The 17,798-nt window shown below is 43.0% G+C and overlaps 1 protein-coding gene across 1 annotated transcript; it reads right to left on the reverse strand.

Annotated features, from left to right (window-relative positions):
• Positions 1–3,790: 3,790 nt before the first annotated feature.
• LOC147976186 (uncharacterized) lies at positions 3,791–4,540 on the reverse strand (the record flags this gene model as incomplete). Its single annotated transcript, XM_087520765.1, has 2 exons — positions 3,791–4,314; positions 4,349–4,540. Coding segments are annotated over 2 exons (537 nt in total), but the record flags the coding sequence as incomplete, so codon positions are not given.
• Positions 4,541–17,798: the final 13,258 nt, after the last annotated feature.

The raw sequence follows: 17,798 nt of genomic DNA on the forward strand, positions 1-17,798 counted from the left end.
GACACCGGAAGTGTTTCGGGGGGGGGGGGGGTATCGGGTACTTATCGGGTCACCGGAAGGGGTTCCGGGCACCCCCGACAAAAGATATGGGCCTTATGGGCCAAGAGAGGAAACACACCAGCCACAAGGGGCTGGTGCGCCCCCCATATGGGCCGACCTAGGAGGATAAGGAAAGGGGGGAAGGGAAAGGAAAGTGTGGATTAGGATTCCCACTTCCTTCCCTCTCCCCCTCTTTCCTTCCCCCTTGGTTATATATGGCGGGGGGGGGGGGGGGGGGGGCTTGGGAGGGACTCCAAGTAGGATTCTTCCTACTTGGGTGCCTTCTATGGCTGCTCCTTCCTCCCTCCCATTTATATATACTAGTGGACCCGTTGCGCCAAATGGCGCAGAGGCACGCTAAAACCATGTCCGCGATGAAAAAAATTCCATGGTTGAATACACACGGCTTAACTTAATAGTATAGAGTCTAATTTAAAACAAAAAGTACATGCCTTGGTATGAAAAATTAAGATAGAATTGTCTTTCAAAATCTATATAATGAGTGTTTTAAAAAAGGTTTATCTTTCTCGGTAAAAATAGGTTTTAACAACCACTTAGGCGTAGAGTCCCATTTTAAACTATGGTCGCTTTGAATATTGTTATGTACAATGACACACACACACACGTTCTTATTTGGTTGTATAATCTTTTCCTAATAATAATAAACCCCTAATCTTTACCTAATAATAAATGAGCTATTGCTTCTTACCACCATAATTTCGTCCGTAGTTTCATCCGTCCGTATATACCTTATATCATCTATCGTCCTACTGCAGCGTTGTGCCTTAGCACTCGACAAAAAAAACTAATATGAACGTGAAGCCACAGCCTGTAGCAAAGTCCTAATACAATACGGTGCCACAATTCGCAGTGAACTGACACAAATACACCTAGCCACGACCGGCCCTCCTTCAATAAATACAGCCACAACTAAGTCTCCTTCTCTACTTCTTCCAAGCACGGACTATAATCTCGATCTGGGTGGGATTGGCCTCCATCGGCCCGTGCACGTCATGCCGTGTTGCCGGACAGCGAGCACTCGGTACCCTAGGCACTACGACATACCGTCTCAACGAGATGACATAGATAGGAACATGACACCAAATCGTGGAGCCCGACGACGAGCATGGGCGCACAGAGCTTGGCCGACCGCTAGCATCACCATCTCACGAGGTCTTCTCCTGCATCGTGATATTCATATCCGCCTACTTAATTTTGCATCCTCAGTTCACAAGAAATCATCATCGGCGGCGACGATCGGACAATGACACTCCAGAGACCAATTAACACACGGAGGAATTCCTTCAATGCGGGCATGAACTGGGCGCCGTTGTGGGAGCGTGCACGCAAGCAAACTATGTAGTAGCAGGATGGGTGACTGTAGTATCACGATGAACTCATCGCCCCAGTCAGGACAGCTTCCCCGCCGAACCAACAAGATCGAAGCTATGCAGGCGAGCCCAGTGCTGGAGGAGGGCCGGCCTAACCTTCCCGGTGAAGAAATCCCTGCAAGCAAATTCAGAATTAGATCGTGCTACTTGCGTCCATACGAAATTCTGAGTCATATAGATTGGATCGCCCAATTATGTCAGGCACGCGTGCGGTTCCAGAACGGCACTTGGTAGCAAGGCCCTTGAAGAAATCTTTCAGTAAGACGTCCAGGAGGCCGATGGCAGGGTCGTCGTGCCAGACAACGATGTTGGCAACCTCCGTGGCTATATGTATTGCCGGGCCTTGCCTTCTGATAGTGATACATAACCAAATAGCCGATGACGACAATGATACTGAACCCCATCAGCGCCATCGTCCCGGCCCCGCGCGGCAGTTGAACACCTCGCTGGTGCAGGACCTCCCATAGGCCACTGCCGTGTCCGACGTTCACGTCGGCGACCTCTGTGTCCGTAGTGCTGGGCCTTGCCTTTCTGAATTCTGGTAGAGCCCTAGATAGCTGATGACACTCATAATGCATGCCGAACCCCATCCGCACGATCGTCCCAAGCCCGTACAACAGGCGGCCACCTCGCTGGTGCAGGACCTCCGTGGGATGCCACCGCGGCTGGCAGGCTGGTCTCCTACACCCCCACCGCCTGTACCTCCTCCGGGCTCATCCTTTGCATGTCAGCGTTGCGACACCACTCCTCCGTGTCGGCTGCTCTTCGCCATGCGCCCATGCATGTGTCCTCCTTTTGCTTGTCACTGGTGTGTCCGTGCGGGCATTATGTGTTGTACTGTGGAGCTATGGAGTTTGTGTGAGTCCGACGCGTGCATACGGTCTGTATTAGAGGCTTGTGCAACGGCTATTGTTGTATGGAGCAAGCTTCGTGAAGTCTGCCATGAGATGGTGCACATAATGCAAAATGCAACACGTAGTAGGGACGGGTGTTGCAAGCTCGCAGGCAAGGCGAACGAGGCGGCGCCAGATTCTGCCGCGTGCTTTATGAGAGATGCACACGTGAGTTCTTCATTTTGTGGTGAGTTATCCACATTTTAATGGGATGCACACGCACCAGTATCCTGAAACAAAAGTAAAACAAACAGTCGACCATATCTTTGGGATAGAGTTTGACTTTCAGTTTCTATTTTCTATTACGATTGACATATCATACAATTCTACATTATAGGAACCAAAAACATCTGCAAGCAAAAAAGACGAATTGTCAGATCATCTATATTTAAAATACAACCAATTTTTTGAAGATTAATAAATAAATACTATTGATTGCCTTAATCTTTTTATATCCAATTGCTTCAAGCAAAAGAATAGTAATATTAAATTATGAACGTCGCTTCGGGTAGTTCCTCCTACCTGTGTGTCGGTGTGTGCAACCTCCCCAAACAGCATGGTCACGTCTCATTGTCGATGCCTCGAGAAGCATATTGTCATGGGAGCTCCTACAAAAGCAAGATCTTGATGACACTGACCAAGTATTTTTTCTAGGATACCATTAAAATTGCATAGTCAAGGTGGCAACTGGCAGGGGCATAATACTTTGCGATCGTCACTCTGGTGCACCTCGACAGTGATGGTTGAGGTGGACATCAAGTATAAGTGGTATAACCTCACCTTCTACCTCGACACGATGAGCTTAGCGAAGACTTTATCATGCACGAGTATAAGATTATCTCTGCCAACCCCAGCCACCATAGTCACCCGCCTCAAGGTCACAGAAGATCCAAAGAACTGGATAGTGAAGGAGATGGCTGTGACCTCTTCCAACACCAGATTGTTTGCCCAATCCAAAAACAGTTAAGCCCCGAGCTATGATGTGTGTCTCCATAATATGGTCAAGCCTGCTTCATGAAAATTGGTATTCGCTCCTCAGTGAAGCACATGTGTTTCAATCAATGTTTGATGCGGCTATCAGAATGTCGTTCTAACGTGATCTTTTCATGTCATTTTGTCAGGCTTATCCTTACGAGTTCAGATTAGTAAGACGCAATATGCCAGTGGTCTGGTTGCACACTCAGCATGTATTGTTAACAGTTTTGCTAAAGCACATCTAGATGTGCCATAAGTATTGCACATCTAAATCCTATACCATTAATCTTACATGAAGATTCGTGTGGATATTTTCTCTTTCTTTTTTCTTTTTATACTTGATTGAGCCATTTAGATGTGCAATAACTGAGGCACCTCTAGATGTGCCCTAGACATTCCCTATTGTTAATAGTGATCCATTGAAAAATTTAATTATTTTCTCTCCCATTGCAACGCACGGGCATGTGTGCTAGTAATAATAAACCTGGTCGTCCGTCATCGTGGCATTTTTTCCAAAAAGCCCCTCAGTTTATGTGAAATCAACCTGCAGTCCCTGTTTTGGTGGAACTCTACAAAAACGTTTCACTCTTACAGAAAAACCCCTATAGTCATTTGAATTCAGTCCGCTATCCTCCCCTTCGTCTTATCCATTCTGTCCTACGCCGGCGGCTTCACCCATTCCGTCGTGCGCCGGCGGCCGCCGTGCCTCGCGCGGGAGGATGGAGGACGTTCTCTGGGGCGTGTGCGGTGGAGACGGCGCGACGAGGTGGGGCAGTGTCGGTGGTTGTCCGGCCGTCGTGCCTCGCATCGGGAGGATGGACGACGCTCGCCGGGGCGTGTGCGGCGGAGACGGCCTCTGCCGCGCATCCAGGTGGAGCAGCGGCGTTGGTTGTCGTCCAACATGAGGAGGCAGAGGCGGCCAAGGCAATGAGGCACCGGCGTCGGCTAGCGAAGTGGCGGCCGGAGCAGAGGACGACGGGAAGGCAAGGGGGCACGGGCGTCGGATATTCAAGGGGCTGCCGGACGAGAGGACGATGGGAGACAGTCGACGATGGATGCGGAGGTGTTTGCATCAGGTAGGAGCAGAGGCGACGGCGAAGTGGCTTGGGCTTCAGCAGTCGTTCTTCTGGTGGAGGGAGAGCATGCCCGGAGGAGGCAGGGTGAGTACGCTGTGCACGAGAGCCGGCCGCGAGGTCTCTGTGAGCTGTTCGCCACTGCCAGTCGTCTCCGGCCTGCACCACGTTAGGCTTCTGAATCTCTGACGGACATCCTGCTCCCGTGTTTGATTTGAATCTCTGACGGACATCTTGCTCCCGTATCCTTCTTCAACAGATAAATTAATTGAGTCCCGACCCGGATTGGAGTTCTCTGCTATAAGAAGGAAGTGTTCTTGGCCGGAATCTCCATCAGCAAATCCATCAAATCCAGGAATTCTTGGTCCAGAGAAGCATCATGTCGCCTTTGAGTTCGCCGAAGGAAGACGCACCGAGTTCGCCGGAGGTAGAAGAACGTTTGTCGATCCATCCAATATCGCCCTTTCTTCTTGAGATTGGTTGTAGCTAATGTTCTGTTACCGTTCAGGATACTGAATTTCCTCCTGCTGGTATCATCGTCTCCCTGTAATGTGATGTAGCACATTACTATGCACTTCAGCACTAAGCCCAGAACCTAGCTAGCTTACTTGAGGGTCGGCTCCGGAGTTTGTCGATTGTGTTTGTGTACAATTTGTGAGGGGCTGTAGAGAGTCAATTAACAAGTCAATTAATACGAACATCTTTTTCTCTACGGTCCTCTGAATATGAGATATGGATGCCATAACTTGGTACTAATTGCAGCATCCTAATCATGCATGTTGGTGAAAAAAATATGCTGACCACTGATGCACTGTATGTGACATATGTTAGGCAGTAATACAGTGCATTGATTCAGAATTGACAGTGGCTGCTGTTGTTGAGAGAGCAGTAGGGAACAATAGAAAGTAAGAGAAACTGAGAGGAAGTTACTGCTATGTGCATGTATGTTGTTGCTGCGAGTTGTCTCACTCTCAGGAGAGAAATAGAGAGAAGTGGAGTCAAAGTGATAGGGATTGAGAGTCAGATGCTTTTTGTGCAGCTATTGTGCTTCTGATTATATTGGGGTGTCGTAGCAGTTTATACTTTGTACAGGGTTGACTGCCTAATGCTACTTTTGAGTTTTGATTATGATTGTTAGATTTTATTTAGTAACTGCTAATTGCTAGAGAGAACAGAGAGGAGTGTATGTAGTGATTGTCATTGCTTCATGCCCCTAGATATCTATGCTGCTGCTGAAATAGCGGTTGAGAATTATGAGCACTGAAAAAGTTGTCAAATTGACTGACTGCCTTGTGAAAAAGTAGCAAGAACGAACTCAGGAAATTTTGCAAACGGTATCAGCATTGGTTTGTGTGGTACTGTGGATGTTTCTCTTGCAAGTCTAAGTTTTAGACAAAAATATCCTGTACTTGTTTGGGTAATGTTTTTTTTGTTAGACCAACAAGCCTTGAACTAGATTGGTTGAAGCAGCCTACATACATATTACAGTTTCGCATTTTAAATTTGAAGACCAAGGCAATGCCCGATTGATGTAACTGGAGGTGAATGTCTGTTTTCTTGTTTGTATTTAATCTTAGAAAACAGAATCTCATCAAGTGAAAACCCGTAGGCATTGCAGTCCAATTGTTCTAGGGATTGGAACCAGACGTGTGACTGAATACTGCTTGGAACATGTGATTCTGCAAAGTTTACGCACATGCACCTTCTTGGATGATACAACTTCTCTATGTTTGTACCTCCTCACCATTCAAATTTTACAAACTTTATGAGTAAAAAGTAGAAAGTAATGTTCTCACTTCTCTTTTTTATGACCTTCATTATTTCAGTCTCAGCAACATCCAGGAGATGTACCTATGTAGCTACTGTTAGTTCAAAAGCTTTATTTCACAAGTTGGCAACACGATATTCAGGTAGTTAAGCAGGTGTTATAGTTCTAATTTACTTTCGTCTCATTACACTTGGTCTCATAAATAGTAGAGACTGCAGCCTGATGTTGCTCATTGCACGCTTATACTTATTCTGATTTCTGATGGCCTCCTAAATTTGAATTATTGTCTTGATGTCAGGTGGAAGACCTTTGCAATCTTATCAAGCTTTACGCCAAACGGGCACTCTTACTTGATCCCTTATTACTCCTTCGAACAATTTGTGCGCAAGGTTGAGGAAGTTGGGGCCAGTAATCATGTTAGAATAAACTTCTTTCTTCCTCTAAGAGTTTGTTTCCATACTGTGGGGCAGCAGGATCTGAGTCCCACTATGAGGGATCGACCTTCAGAGATCAGCTACCGGCGTCATAATGCCCCCGCAAGGTAAACCCACCATTTATCTTGGGCACATGCTATCAACACCGTTGTCCCAAATTGCAGCGTTTGTCCCTCTTCATTTGTTATTAGTCTCTACGATTTCATTCTTTAGCATCTGATGTGGTAGACCGTTTAATCAATTTTCATGGATAGTCTAGCTCATGTGATTGGTAATGAGATTGTTTCTTCATGAAGCCTCAAGAAAGTTAGAGTCTCTCTGTATCTTCAAATTGGCTGTTGATTGATGAGCAAAGGTTGATTTGAGCATCTATATCTGTAAGTGCTCACTTGCAACCTTAAAACCAGTCAGAAAATTGTTTTGGTCCATGTACTGCTTAAATAACCTACTGTGTATTTAACTATTGATGTGTATAAGCAAAAATAAAATAAAAATTGAAGCAAGGCAAAAGATTTGCCATTTTCATTAATTAAGAAGAAGGTTTAGGAGTTTTGGCCAAAGGCCGAATTACAAAGCATTACTCTCGCGGCATTACATAATTTACATTAATCAAAGTTTTTGCCCCTGCCAGGCACCACATGGAAGCCTCCTCTTTGATTTTAGCAACAATCACTCCCACTGGCACCGCGGTATTGCGAAAAAGACGAGCATTCCTCTCCTTCCAGATTTACCACGAGATAAGCATCATTAAAGAGCATGATAGTTCTTCTCTCCTCAAGTCTCAAATCCGTTTTTCATCACCCTTTGGTATGTTTCGTGGGGATCTTTTTTATTCAGCTCATAAATGCTGATTAGTTCATGTGTTTAGAAGTAAGAGGTGCAGCATGCCAGCCGTCCTCGAAGGAGTAGTAGAGCAGAGGATCTTCTTAGCGATTTGGATGTACAGAGTTTATATGATACAAAGACCTATTTTATTTTTGTACTGGCTCTTGAATTTTTCTCCTTTAATTTCTATCTCCGAACCCTTCTGATATGTTCTTTACTCCTGATTTCAGCCTTTTAAGGTCTGTTCTTCTTCTGGGATTGCAGAGAGCATGGACCACCGTATGGAAGAAGGAGATGCCATCCTTGACTGTCGTTGTCTTTGGCGTGTTGCTGCCATTTTTCTAATCCATCTAGGTCATGCCTTCTAACTTGCATTACTTACTAGATCTTGTTGTATATGATGATCTGTTGTCAGCTATGCAAAGGTTCTGATTTTAAGACTTTGTCAAGTTCAGTTCAGATTTAATTTTACTCCACCTCTTTTTGCATGGACAATGTGTGTGGTGTTTAGACGATCACTATGTGAAATTCATAGGCATTGTGAGAGCATGGAGAAAGGATTCGAGTTTGATTCTTTTTTCAGGGTTCAGAACTGTTACCAACTACACCTACACACGTGGAAAACTTAAACTTGGCAGTCCAAAATTAAGCAGCAAACTTTATTGCTGGTCAGCTAAAAATTCAGTGACAACTGCTGACACACGAGCTTCATTTTTTATTAGAGATAGTAGATGATGCAGATGACAGTTCTACCTCTCTAACTGAAACAAGAACTTTCTGACCAAAGGCATACCTACAAGACAGGGGCATACCTGCAGGACAACAGGAGGTCCTCAGGCACGCATCAGTACTAGCATATTGATACGTAGTGTGTGTGTTTTAGCATATTAGTACTAGCATACCTGCAGGAGGTCCTAAGTTTCTTCAGTTCTATACAAATTTGAGTTGGTCTGTAGTGTTGAGAGGATCCTAAAATATTGTATACATAATCTCTTTCCGGGTTCTTGAAAACTTGCACTCTTCTGTTGAATTTCGCATTTTGGTTGATCTGTACTGCATCTTTTATTGTTGTCAGCCTAGAATTATATCGCATTTTGTTCTTGTATGGGCAGATTCATAATTATGCCTTAATACTAATTTGACTGCATGATTTAATTAGTGGCTGCAATATTATTTCATGGTCCACAACAGAACTGAAGGTGCCAAAATGAAACTTTCTTCTTCTCATGTATCAAAGTATTAAGCAACCAAATTTTTTAGTATCTAAATTGTTATGTGTAGGATGATAACAGAGAGTGTTGTCTTGAAGATCCTTTTAGATTTCTACTAGGCGGCCTTTGTATATACAGATATTCCAGTTTATTAATTAATGCTACCAGCGGTGGTTTGGATTGGCTCATGACCATTATATGTGAGAACTAAGGGGTCTATTCTTTCTTTCTTTTTTGCGAAAAAGGGGGTCTATTCTTTTAACCATGAACCAATTTAAGTAGCAAGTCTGTTTTTTATCGGTTAGTTGTATCATTGTTCTCCAACACTAAGCACTAATCGATATAACCAGCCATGATCATCCATCCATCGGTTTAGTTTGTTTTTTCTTTTGTTAGTTCTAGCTAACTGAAATCTGTCTGAAGCTTTGAACCTTAACAACGCCCGTGATTTGAGTCTTGGTGCTTGTGAATTCTGAATGAAGTACAAGCAGCCAATCTTTCTGAATGAATTTGTTGATGATTTGCATGGTTATTCTTCATTCTGGGTGCATGGCTATTCTTGGGTTTGAGCCTTAGGCATGCAGCAATTAGATCTAATTGCACTGTTTTGTGGGCCATTTGAACTGAAAGCATTCGTCAATTTTATTCAGAAGGTTCATTGCAATATTTTGGATCACTACTGTACTTCTATTTCGACAACAGAATTTGTTTCAACTTGCCATGTGTCAGTTCACCGGCAGTATCGAGACCATGCAACTTGGAACATCAAGTAAGAGCATATCCATGTTTACTTATTATATTCTTTGAGAAAGCTATGGGATGTACAAACTAAAAATATGAATTGTTCGAACAATGTTGTTCTGTTATGGTTGTAGTTGTTTGAGTGCTATTTTTTCAACTGTTTAAGCATATATTTATTTATTTTGCATCTGGTGCAACGCACCGGCACTTTTGCTATAAATTACAAATGAAATATAATATTCCAAAATAAATTCGTCAGCATAAAAATGATTACAATTTGAAAAATATTCTCGAATTTTTTTAAAAATACATCCAAAAAAGAAGTACTCTGTGTAACCTTATATCTAGCATTTGCAAAATTTGGATTAAAAAGTGTTGCATAATGGCACGCAGAGCAAGTTATATTTAATATTTCGCCCGGTGCAACGCATGGGCATTTGTACTAGTAGATCCTTATGTATGAAAAGAAAGACGTATTTGTGGCGTGTGTTAAAAAACCATAAAATATAGTACATGCCCTGTTGATTAAAAACATATGCATGCATATTCTTTACTCCTTTGTTAATGAGCTAAAAAAATGTGCATGTCTAATATTCCCTCTGTCCCAAAATGACGCAGAGGCCCGTTGATTCTATATGTGCTTTGAAAAGAAAACCATGTAATAATTGTTTTAGTCGTGGGCAAGTACAATAGGTAACAAATGGAATACCCTTTTAATAAAAAATGTTTTTTTGTTGAATTTATACCTCTCTATATCTATTTATTTTTCTTTTGACTTGGAACGTACTTGTACTTAACGGCATGTATTATACAAGTTGAGGAGCCTTCTTTTTTGGGGGTCAAAATAATGTGCCTTACTAACCAAACAGGCTGAAGATCAAGATAGCTAATGAGTTAAGCATCAGTTTTCAGCAGCAGGTCCGTCTGAAGCAGATCACAAAATTCTATCACTACCCTTGAACTCCTTACTCCTAAGCTGGAGAACACACAAATGCTTCTATGAAAGCTTCAGACTACCAGTAGCATCGTAAACCAAGTCAGTCGGTATTACTCAAAAGAAATAGTGGAATAATCAAACAAAAAACAGTTAGGCTGGGAGCATATCTGATGTAAGGACCAGATATACAATCTCAATGGTGAGAACCCGTGCAAGATTAAGAAATGATCCCAAGTCCCTGTCAATAAGTCCTGATTAACCGGGAGATAAAATGCCAATATCATTTCACTTAATTCAGACAATACGTATAGGATCATGTAGCAGTACATGTGTGTGATTACAAACCAAGTTCATTATGGAAAGGGACATTTTGTACAAATTTTATGAACGGAAGCTCTTATTTTCATATTTTTGTATCCTTTTTAAACTACTATGAACCTAATCTTTCGAAAAAATTAGTTTCTTATCATTATGTGTGTAAATAAAAATTACATAAGAAGACATTGCAACCACTTGGGATGTCAAGTGGATCTGAAACAATGGTTGTCCTGCTCCAGCCCCCAGTGTACCTCCCTCCTACAGTCCTGCTCCAGCTCCTTGTTTAGCTCGTCAGCTCCTCACGTTAGCCTTCACGCGCCTGGAGGAAGGAGGCAGGCGCATAGGATCTGCAACAACGTCCATAAAACAAAAATTACATATTTTTTCAGAAGACGGACATACCAGAGCTATCTCAACAATGAACTAACATCTAAAACACCAGAAACTGAAGAATGTGGCAGCAGCACAAATCTTCTTCACAATAAGAAAAGCAATCTTAAATTAGACAAGGATACTGATATGCAAATATGAGGTCAAAAAATGTTCATTTTCCCAGGTACTAACTCGCAACTGGTTTGCAAATACACTGACTAAAAAGATCTGTAGATTAAACATGAGATCCTACTGACAAGCACAAAATGACATTCTATTCTAGGTTCAAATCAGCAAGTAAGTAGTAACCACCTTAATTAGAAGGGCCCCCTCAGCCTGAGGCCATACAAGTAAGGTGGCCCTGACAAAGAGGATCTCATGCTCCATGGGTCAGTCTGATAGCCTTCATTTGCGCAAAACTACTCTGGGCCATGGGTCTCTTTTGAAATCTACCACCACATATAATTGCATGTTCTTGTCCCTGTTCAGTTTCTGCACAACATTACAACAATTTATAAGGCGATTTATAATTTCTCCACAACGTACATTTTGTCCAGTCATGGAAAGTCTACAAAGAAAAATCATGATAGCCGAGTGTTCCAGCTCGAAAAGGAGATAAAAGAAGTCATGGTATTCTTGCTGCAAAAACTATGGCTAGATCAGTTTTAAAGTTCGAATTTTAGTTTGTAGAAACAACTTAAGTGGCAAGTTAATAGATATTCTGCATCAGAGCAGAGTCTTGACTAAATAATAACTTACATAAGCACTGGACCTATGGAGACCAACTAAACTGAATATTCTACATCAGAACAAAATATTGACTAATTAATAACTGACATAAGCACTGGACCTGTAAACACTGGCCCTCTGGGACAAATCCAGACCAAACTAAACTAAATATTCTATACCAGAACAGAATCTGGGACAAATGCAAACCAAAGTCACCAAACTGAACTTAACTGAATATTCTACACTAGAACAGAATCTTGACGACATAGGTATGAAATGGCCAAAAACTGATTACAAGTAACATTTGTATCCTATCATTACTACAAAGGAAAATGGAGGTACTGATCATGTGCATGCAGACACACATGGAGTGTTTCATTTACATTCGCCATTGATTCTCCATATATTTTATGTGCTCTCCAATAAAAGAAAAATATTTGGATGGTGAATTCACAAGCCAAGGACAACTGAAGTTGGTTATGTGACATACCGGGTATGAGTGTGATGTATACATGGATTTGAAATTCCTATATTTTCAAGCTAATCCAAGATAAGATCCATAGCCTTCCATATATGTTTTGTAAGGATCACCAGACTCAACGTATGCCAGAGGTGTTGGGTAACGCAGTAATTTCAAAAAAAATCCTACGCACACGCAAGATCATGGTGATGCATAGCAACGAGAGGGGAAGAGTGTTGTCCACATACCCTTGTAGACCGTAAGCGGAAGCATTATGACAACGCGGTTGATGTAGTCATACGTATTCACGATCGACCGATCCTAGTACCGAAAGTACGTCACCTCCGCGATCTGCACACGTTCGGCTCGGTGACGTCCCACGAACTCTCGATCCAGCTGAGTGTCGAGGGAGAGCTTCGTCAGCACGACGGCGTGATGACGGTGATGATGATGCTACCGTCGCAGGGCTTCGCCTAAGCACTACGATGATATGACCGAGGTGGATTATGGTGGAGGGGGCACCGCACACGGCTAAGGGATCAATGATCAACTTGTGTGTCTATGAGGTGCCCCCTGGCCATGTATATAAAGGATGGAGGGAGGAGGAGGCCGGCCATCATAGGGCGCGCCCAAAGTGTGGAGTCCTACTAGGACTCCCTAGTCCTAGTAGGATTCCACCTCCCACATGGAATAGGAAAAAGGGAAGGGAGAAGGAGAAGGAAGGAAGGGGGCGCCCCCTTTCCCTAGTCCAATTCGGACCAGTCAATGGGGAAGGGGCGCGGCCACCCTTGAGGCCTTTCTCTCCTTTCCCGTATGGCCCATTAAGGCCCAATACGAATTCCCGTAACTCTCCCATACTCCGAAAAATACCCGAATCACTCGGAACCTTTCCGATGTCCGAATATAGCCTTCCAATACATCGATCTTTACGTCTCGACCATTTCGAGACTCCTCGTCATGTCCCCGATCTCATCCGGGACTCCGAACAAACTTCGGTCATCAAATCACATAACTCATAATACAAATCGTCACAGAACTTAAGCGTGCGGACCCTACGGGTTCGAGAACTATGTAGACATGACCGAGACTCATCTCCCGTAAATAACCAATAGCGAAACCTGGATGCTCATATTGGCTCCTACATATTCTACGAAGATCTTTATCGGTCAAACCACATAACAACATATGTTGTTCCCTTTGTCATCGGTATGTTACTTGCCCGAGGTTCGATCGTCGGTATCATCATACCTAGTTCAATCTCGTTACCGGCAAGTCTCTTTACTTGTTTCGTGATGCATCATCCCGCAACTAACTCATTAGTCACATTGCTTGCAAGGCTTACAGTGATGTGCATTACTGAGAGGGCCCAGAGATAACTCTCCGATACACGGAGTGACAAATCCTAATCTCGATCTATGCCAACTCAACAAACACCATCAGAGACACTTGTAGAGCATCTTTATAATCACCCAGTTATGTTGTGACGTTTGATAGCACACAAGGTGTTCCTTCGGTATTCGGGAGTTGCACAATCTCATAGTCATAGGAACATATATAAGCCATGAAAAAAGCAATAGCAATATACTAAACGATCAAGTGCTAAGCTAACGGAATGGGTCAAGTCAATCACATCATTCTCTGATGATGTGATCCCGTTAATCAAATGACAACTCATGTCTATGGCTAGGAAACTTAACCATCTTTCATTCAAGGAGCTAGTCAAGTAGAGGCATACTAGTGACACTATGTTTGTCTATGTATCCACAATGTACTAAGTTTCCGGTTAATACAATTCTAGCATGAATAATAAACATTTATCATGAAATAAGGAAATATATAATAACTTTATTATTGCCTTTAGGGCATATTTCCTTCAGTCTGCCACTTGCAGTAGAGTCAATAATCTAGTTCACATCGGCATGTGATTTTTTTTCGTGAATACGCTGAGCAGCGTATCATTTCATTGATAGGTGGAAGAAGAATACAGGGTGCAGCTCACTCGGGCGTACACAACTTGGCGTCCGAGAGAGTGCATAGCGAGCAGCGGAGGAGGATGCTCAGCCTCGGTACAAAGATCAAGTTACAGGGATGATCCTATCTCGACCTCTGTCGCCGGCCTTACCCCAGCGGCGAGCCTCGGCTCTGATCCGCTGCACAAGCTCGTCAGTGGAAGGACGGGCACCATCAAAGATGGCTGCATTCCCGTGTTTCCAGATCTCCCAAGCCGTGAGGGCGATGATGGAGTTTAGTCCATGTCTGAGGCTGCCTGGGGAGGCCGCCGCGGCCTGCAACCACCAGTCGAAGAAGTGGGTCGAGCCAAGCATGGGGGGTGCAATAAGTCGACACCAAGAGAGAATCTCATGCCAAGTGATCCGCGAGAAGACGCACCCCACAAGGAGATGGTTGATAGTCTCTAGCTCCTGGGAACATAATATGCACTCCGGGTCATGTGTAAGGCCGTGACGCGCACGACGCTCCGCAGTCCAGCACCAGTCAAGGGATGCGAGTCAATAATCTAGTTCACATCGCCATGTGATTTAACACCAATAGTTCACATCACCATGTGATTAACACCCATAGTTCAGATCGCCATGTGACCAACACTCAAAGGGTTTACTAGAGTCAGTAATCTTAGTTCACATCACCATGTGACTAACACCCAAAAAGTACAAAGGTGTGATCATGTTTTGCTTGTGAGAGAAGTTTAGTCAACGGAGTCTACCAAATTCAGATCCGTATGTATTTTACAAATTTCTATGTCTACAATGCTCTGGACGGAGCTACTTTAGCTAATTGCTCCCACTTTCAATATGTATCCAGATTGTGACTTAGAGTCATCCAGATCGATGTCAAAGCTTGCATCGACATAACTCTTTACGACGAAATCTTTATCACCTCCATAACCGAGAAATATTTCCTTAGTCCTCTAAGGATAATTTTGACCGCTGTCCTGTGATCCACTCCTAGATCAAAAATTGTACTCCCTTGCCAAACTCAGGGCAGGGTATACAATAGGTCTGGTACACATCATGGCATACTTTATAGAACCTATGGCTGAGGCATAGGGAATGACTTTCATTCTCTCTCTATCTTCTACCGTGGCTGGGCTTTGAGTCTTACTCAACTTCACACCTTGCAACACAGACAAGAACTCTTTCTTTGACTGTTCCATTTTGAACTACTTCAAAAACTTGTCAAGGTATGTACTCATTGAAAAATATATCAAGCATTTTGATCTATCTCTATAGATCTTGATGCTCAATATGTAAGTAGCTTCACATAGGTCTTTCTTTGAAGAACTCCTTTCAAACGCTCCTTTATGCTTTCCAGAAAATTCTACATTATTTCCGATCAACAATATGTCATTCACATATACTTATCTGAAATGTTGTAGTACTCCCACTCACTTTCTTGTAAATACAGGCTTCACCGCAAGTCTGTATAAAACCATATGCTTTGATCACTTTATCAAAGCATATATTCCAACTCCGAGATGCTTGCACCAGTCCATAGATGTATCGCTGGATCTTGCTTACCTTGTTAGCACCTTTAGGATCGACAAAACCTTCAGGTTGCATCATATACAACTCTTCTTTAAGAAATCCATTAAGGAATGCAGTTTTGACATCCATTTGCCAGATTTCATAAAATGTGGCAACTCCTAACATGATTCGAACAGACTTTTAAGCATCGATACGAGTGAGAAAATCTCATCGTAGTCAACACCTTGAACTTGTCGAAAACATTTTGTGACAATTTGAGCTTTGTAGATAGTAACACTACTATCAACGTCCGTCTTCCTCTAGAAGATCCATTTATTCTCAATGACACACCGATCATCGGGCAAGTCAATCAAAGTCCATACTTTGTTATCATACATGGATCCCATCTTAGATTTCATGGACTCAAGCCATTTTGCGGAATCTGGGCTCATCATCGCTTCCTCATAGTTCGTAGGTTCGTCATGGTGCGGACCGTACTCTGGTTGACCTACGAGGTTCGGTAGTAACTTGATCTGAAGTTTCATGATCATCATCATTAGCCTCCTCACTAATTGGTGTAGGAATCACTCGTACTGATTTCTATGATGAACTACTTTCCAATTCGGGAGAAGGTACAATTACCTCATCAAGTTCTACTTTCCTCCCACTCACTTCTTTCGAGAGAAACTCCTTCTCTAGAAAGGATCCATTCTTAGCAGCAAAATATCTTGCCTTCAGATCTATGATAGGAGGTGTACCCAACAGTTTCTTTTGGGTATCCTATTAATACGCACTACTCCGATTTGGGTTTGAGCTTATCAGTTTGAAACATTTTTACATAAGCATCACAACCCCAAACTTTAAGAAACGACAGCTTTGGTTTCTTGCCAAACCATAGTTCATATGGTGTCATCTCAACGGATTTAGATGGTGCCCTATTTAACGTGAATGCAGTTGTCTCTAATGCATAACCCCAAAACGATAGTGGTAAATCAGTAAGAGACATCATAGATTGCACTATATCCAATAAAGTTCGGTTATGACGTTCGGACACACCATTATGCTGTGGTGTTCCAGGTGGCATGAATTTGTGAAACTATTCCGCATTGTTTTAGTTGAAGACCAAACTCGTAACTCAAATATTCGTCTCCGCGATCAGATCGTAGAAACTTTATTTTCTTGTTACGATGATTTTTCACTTCGGTCTGAAATTCTTTGAACTTTCCAAATGTTTCAGACTTATGTCTCATCAAGTAGATATACCCATATCTGCTCAAATCATCTATGAAGGTTAGCAAATAACGATACCCGCCGTGAGCATCAACACTCATTGGACTACATACATCAGTATGTATTATTTCCAACAAGTCTATTGCTCGCTCCATAGTTCCGGAGAACGTAGTCTTAGTCATCTTGCCCATGAGGCATGGTTCGCAAGCATCAAGTGATTCATAATCAAGTGATTCCAAAAGCCCATCAGCATGGAGTTTCTTCATGCGCTTTACACCAATAACCCAAACGGCAGTGCCTCAAATAAGTTGCACTATCATTATTAACTTTGCATCTTTTGGCTTCAATATTATGAATATGTGTATCACTACGATCGAGATCCAACAAACCATTTTCATTGGGTGTATAACCATAGAAGGTTTTATTCATGTAAACCGAACAACAATTATTCTCTAACTTAAATGAATAATCGTATTGCAATAAACATGATCAAATCATATTCATGCTCAACGCAAACACCAAATAACATTTATTTAGGTTCAACACTAATCCCGAAAGTATAGGGAGTGTGCGATGATGATCATATCATTCTTGGAACCACTTCCAACACACATAGTCACTTCACCCTTAACTAGTCTCTATTCATTCTGCAACTCCCATTTCAAGTTACTACTTGTCGGCGTTCTGGGAAAGGGGTTCCCCAGACTTGCCTACCCGCGGCCCACGGCGTGGCTCTGTGAGCGGGCCCGTACGGCCCATCTTCACCAGCAAGGACTCAAGACCCTCGCGAGGGGCCAAGCCTCGTGAGGCGGACGACACAAGACCTCCTCGGGAGCGGCCTCACCAGGCTGGCTCGCGAGGGGCGGAGAGTTCGAGGCCAAGTGAACCTCGCGAGATTCTAATGACGTGAGCCATGACGA

Source organism: Triticum urartu, chromosome 4A (assembly GCF_056163025.1).
Source record: "Triticum urartu cultivar PI428250 chromosome 4A, HENAU_Tu73, whole genome shotgun sequence".
NCBI lineage: Eukaryota > Viridiplantae > Streptophyta > Magnoliopsida > Poales > Poaceae > Triticum > Triticum urartu.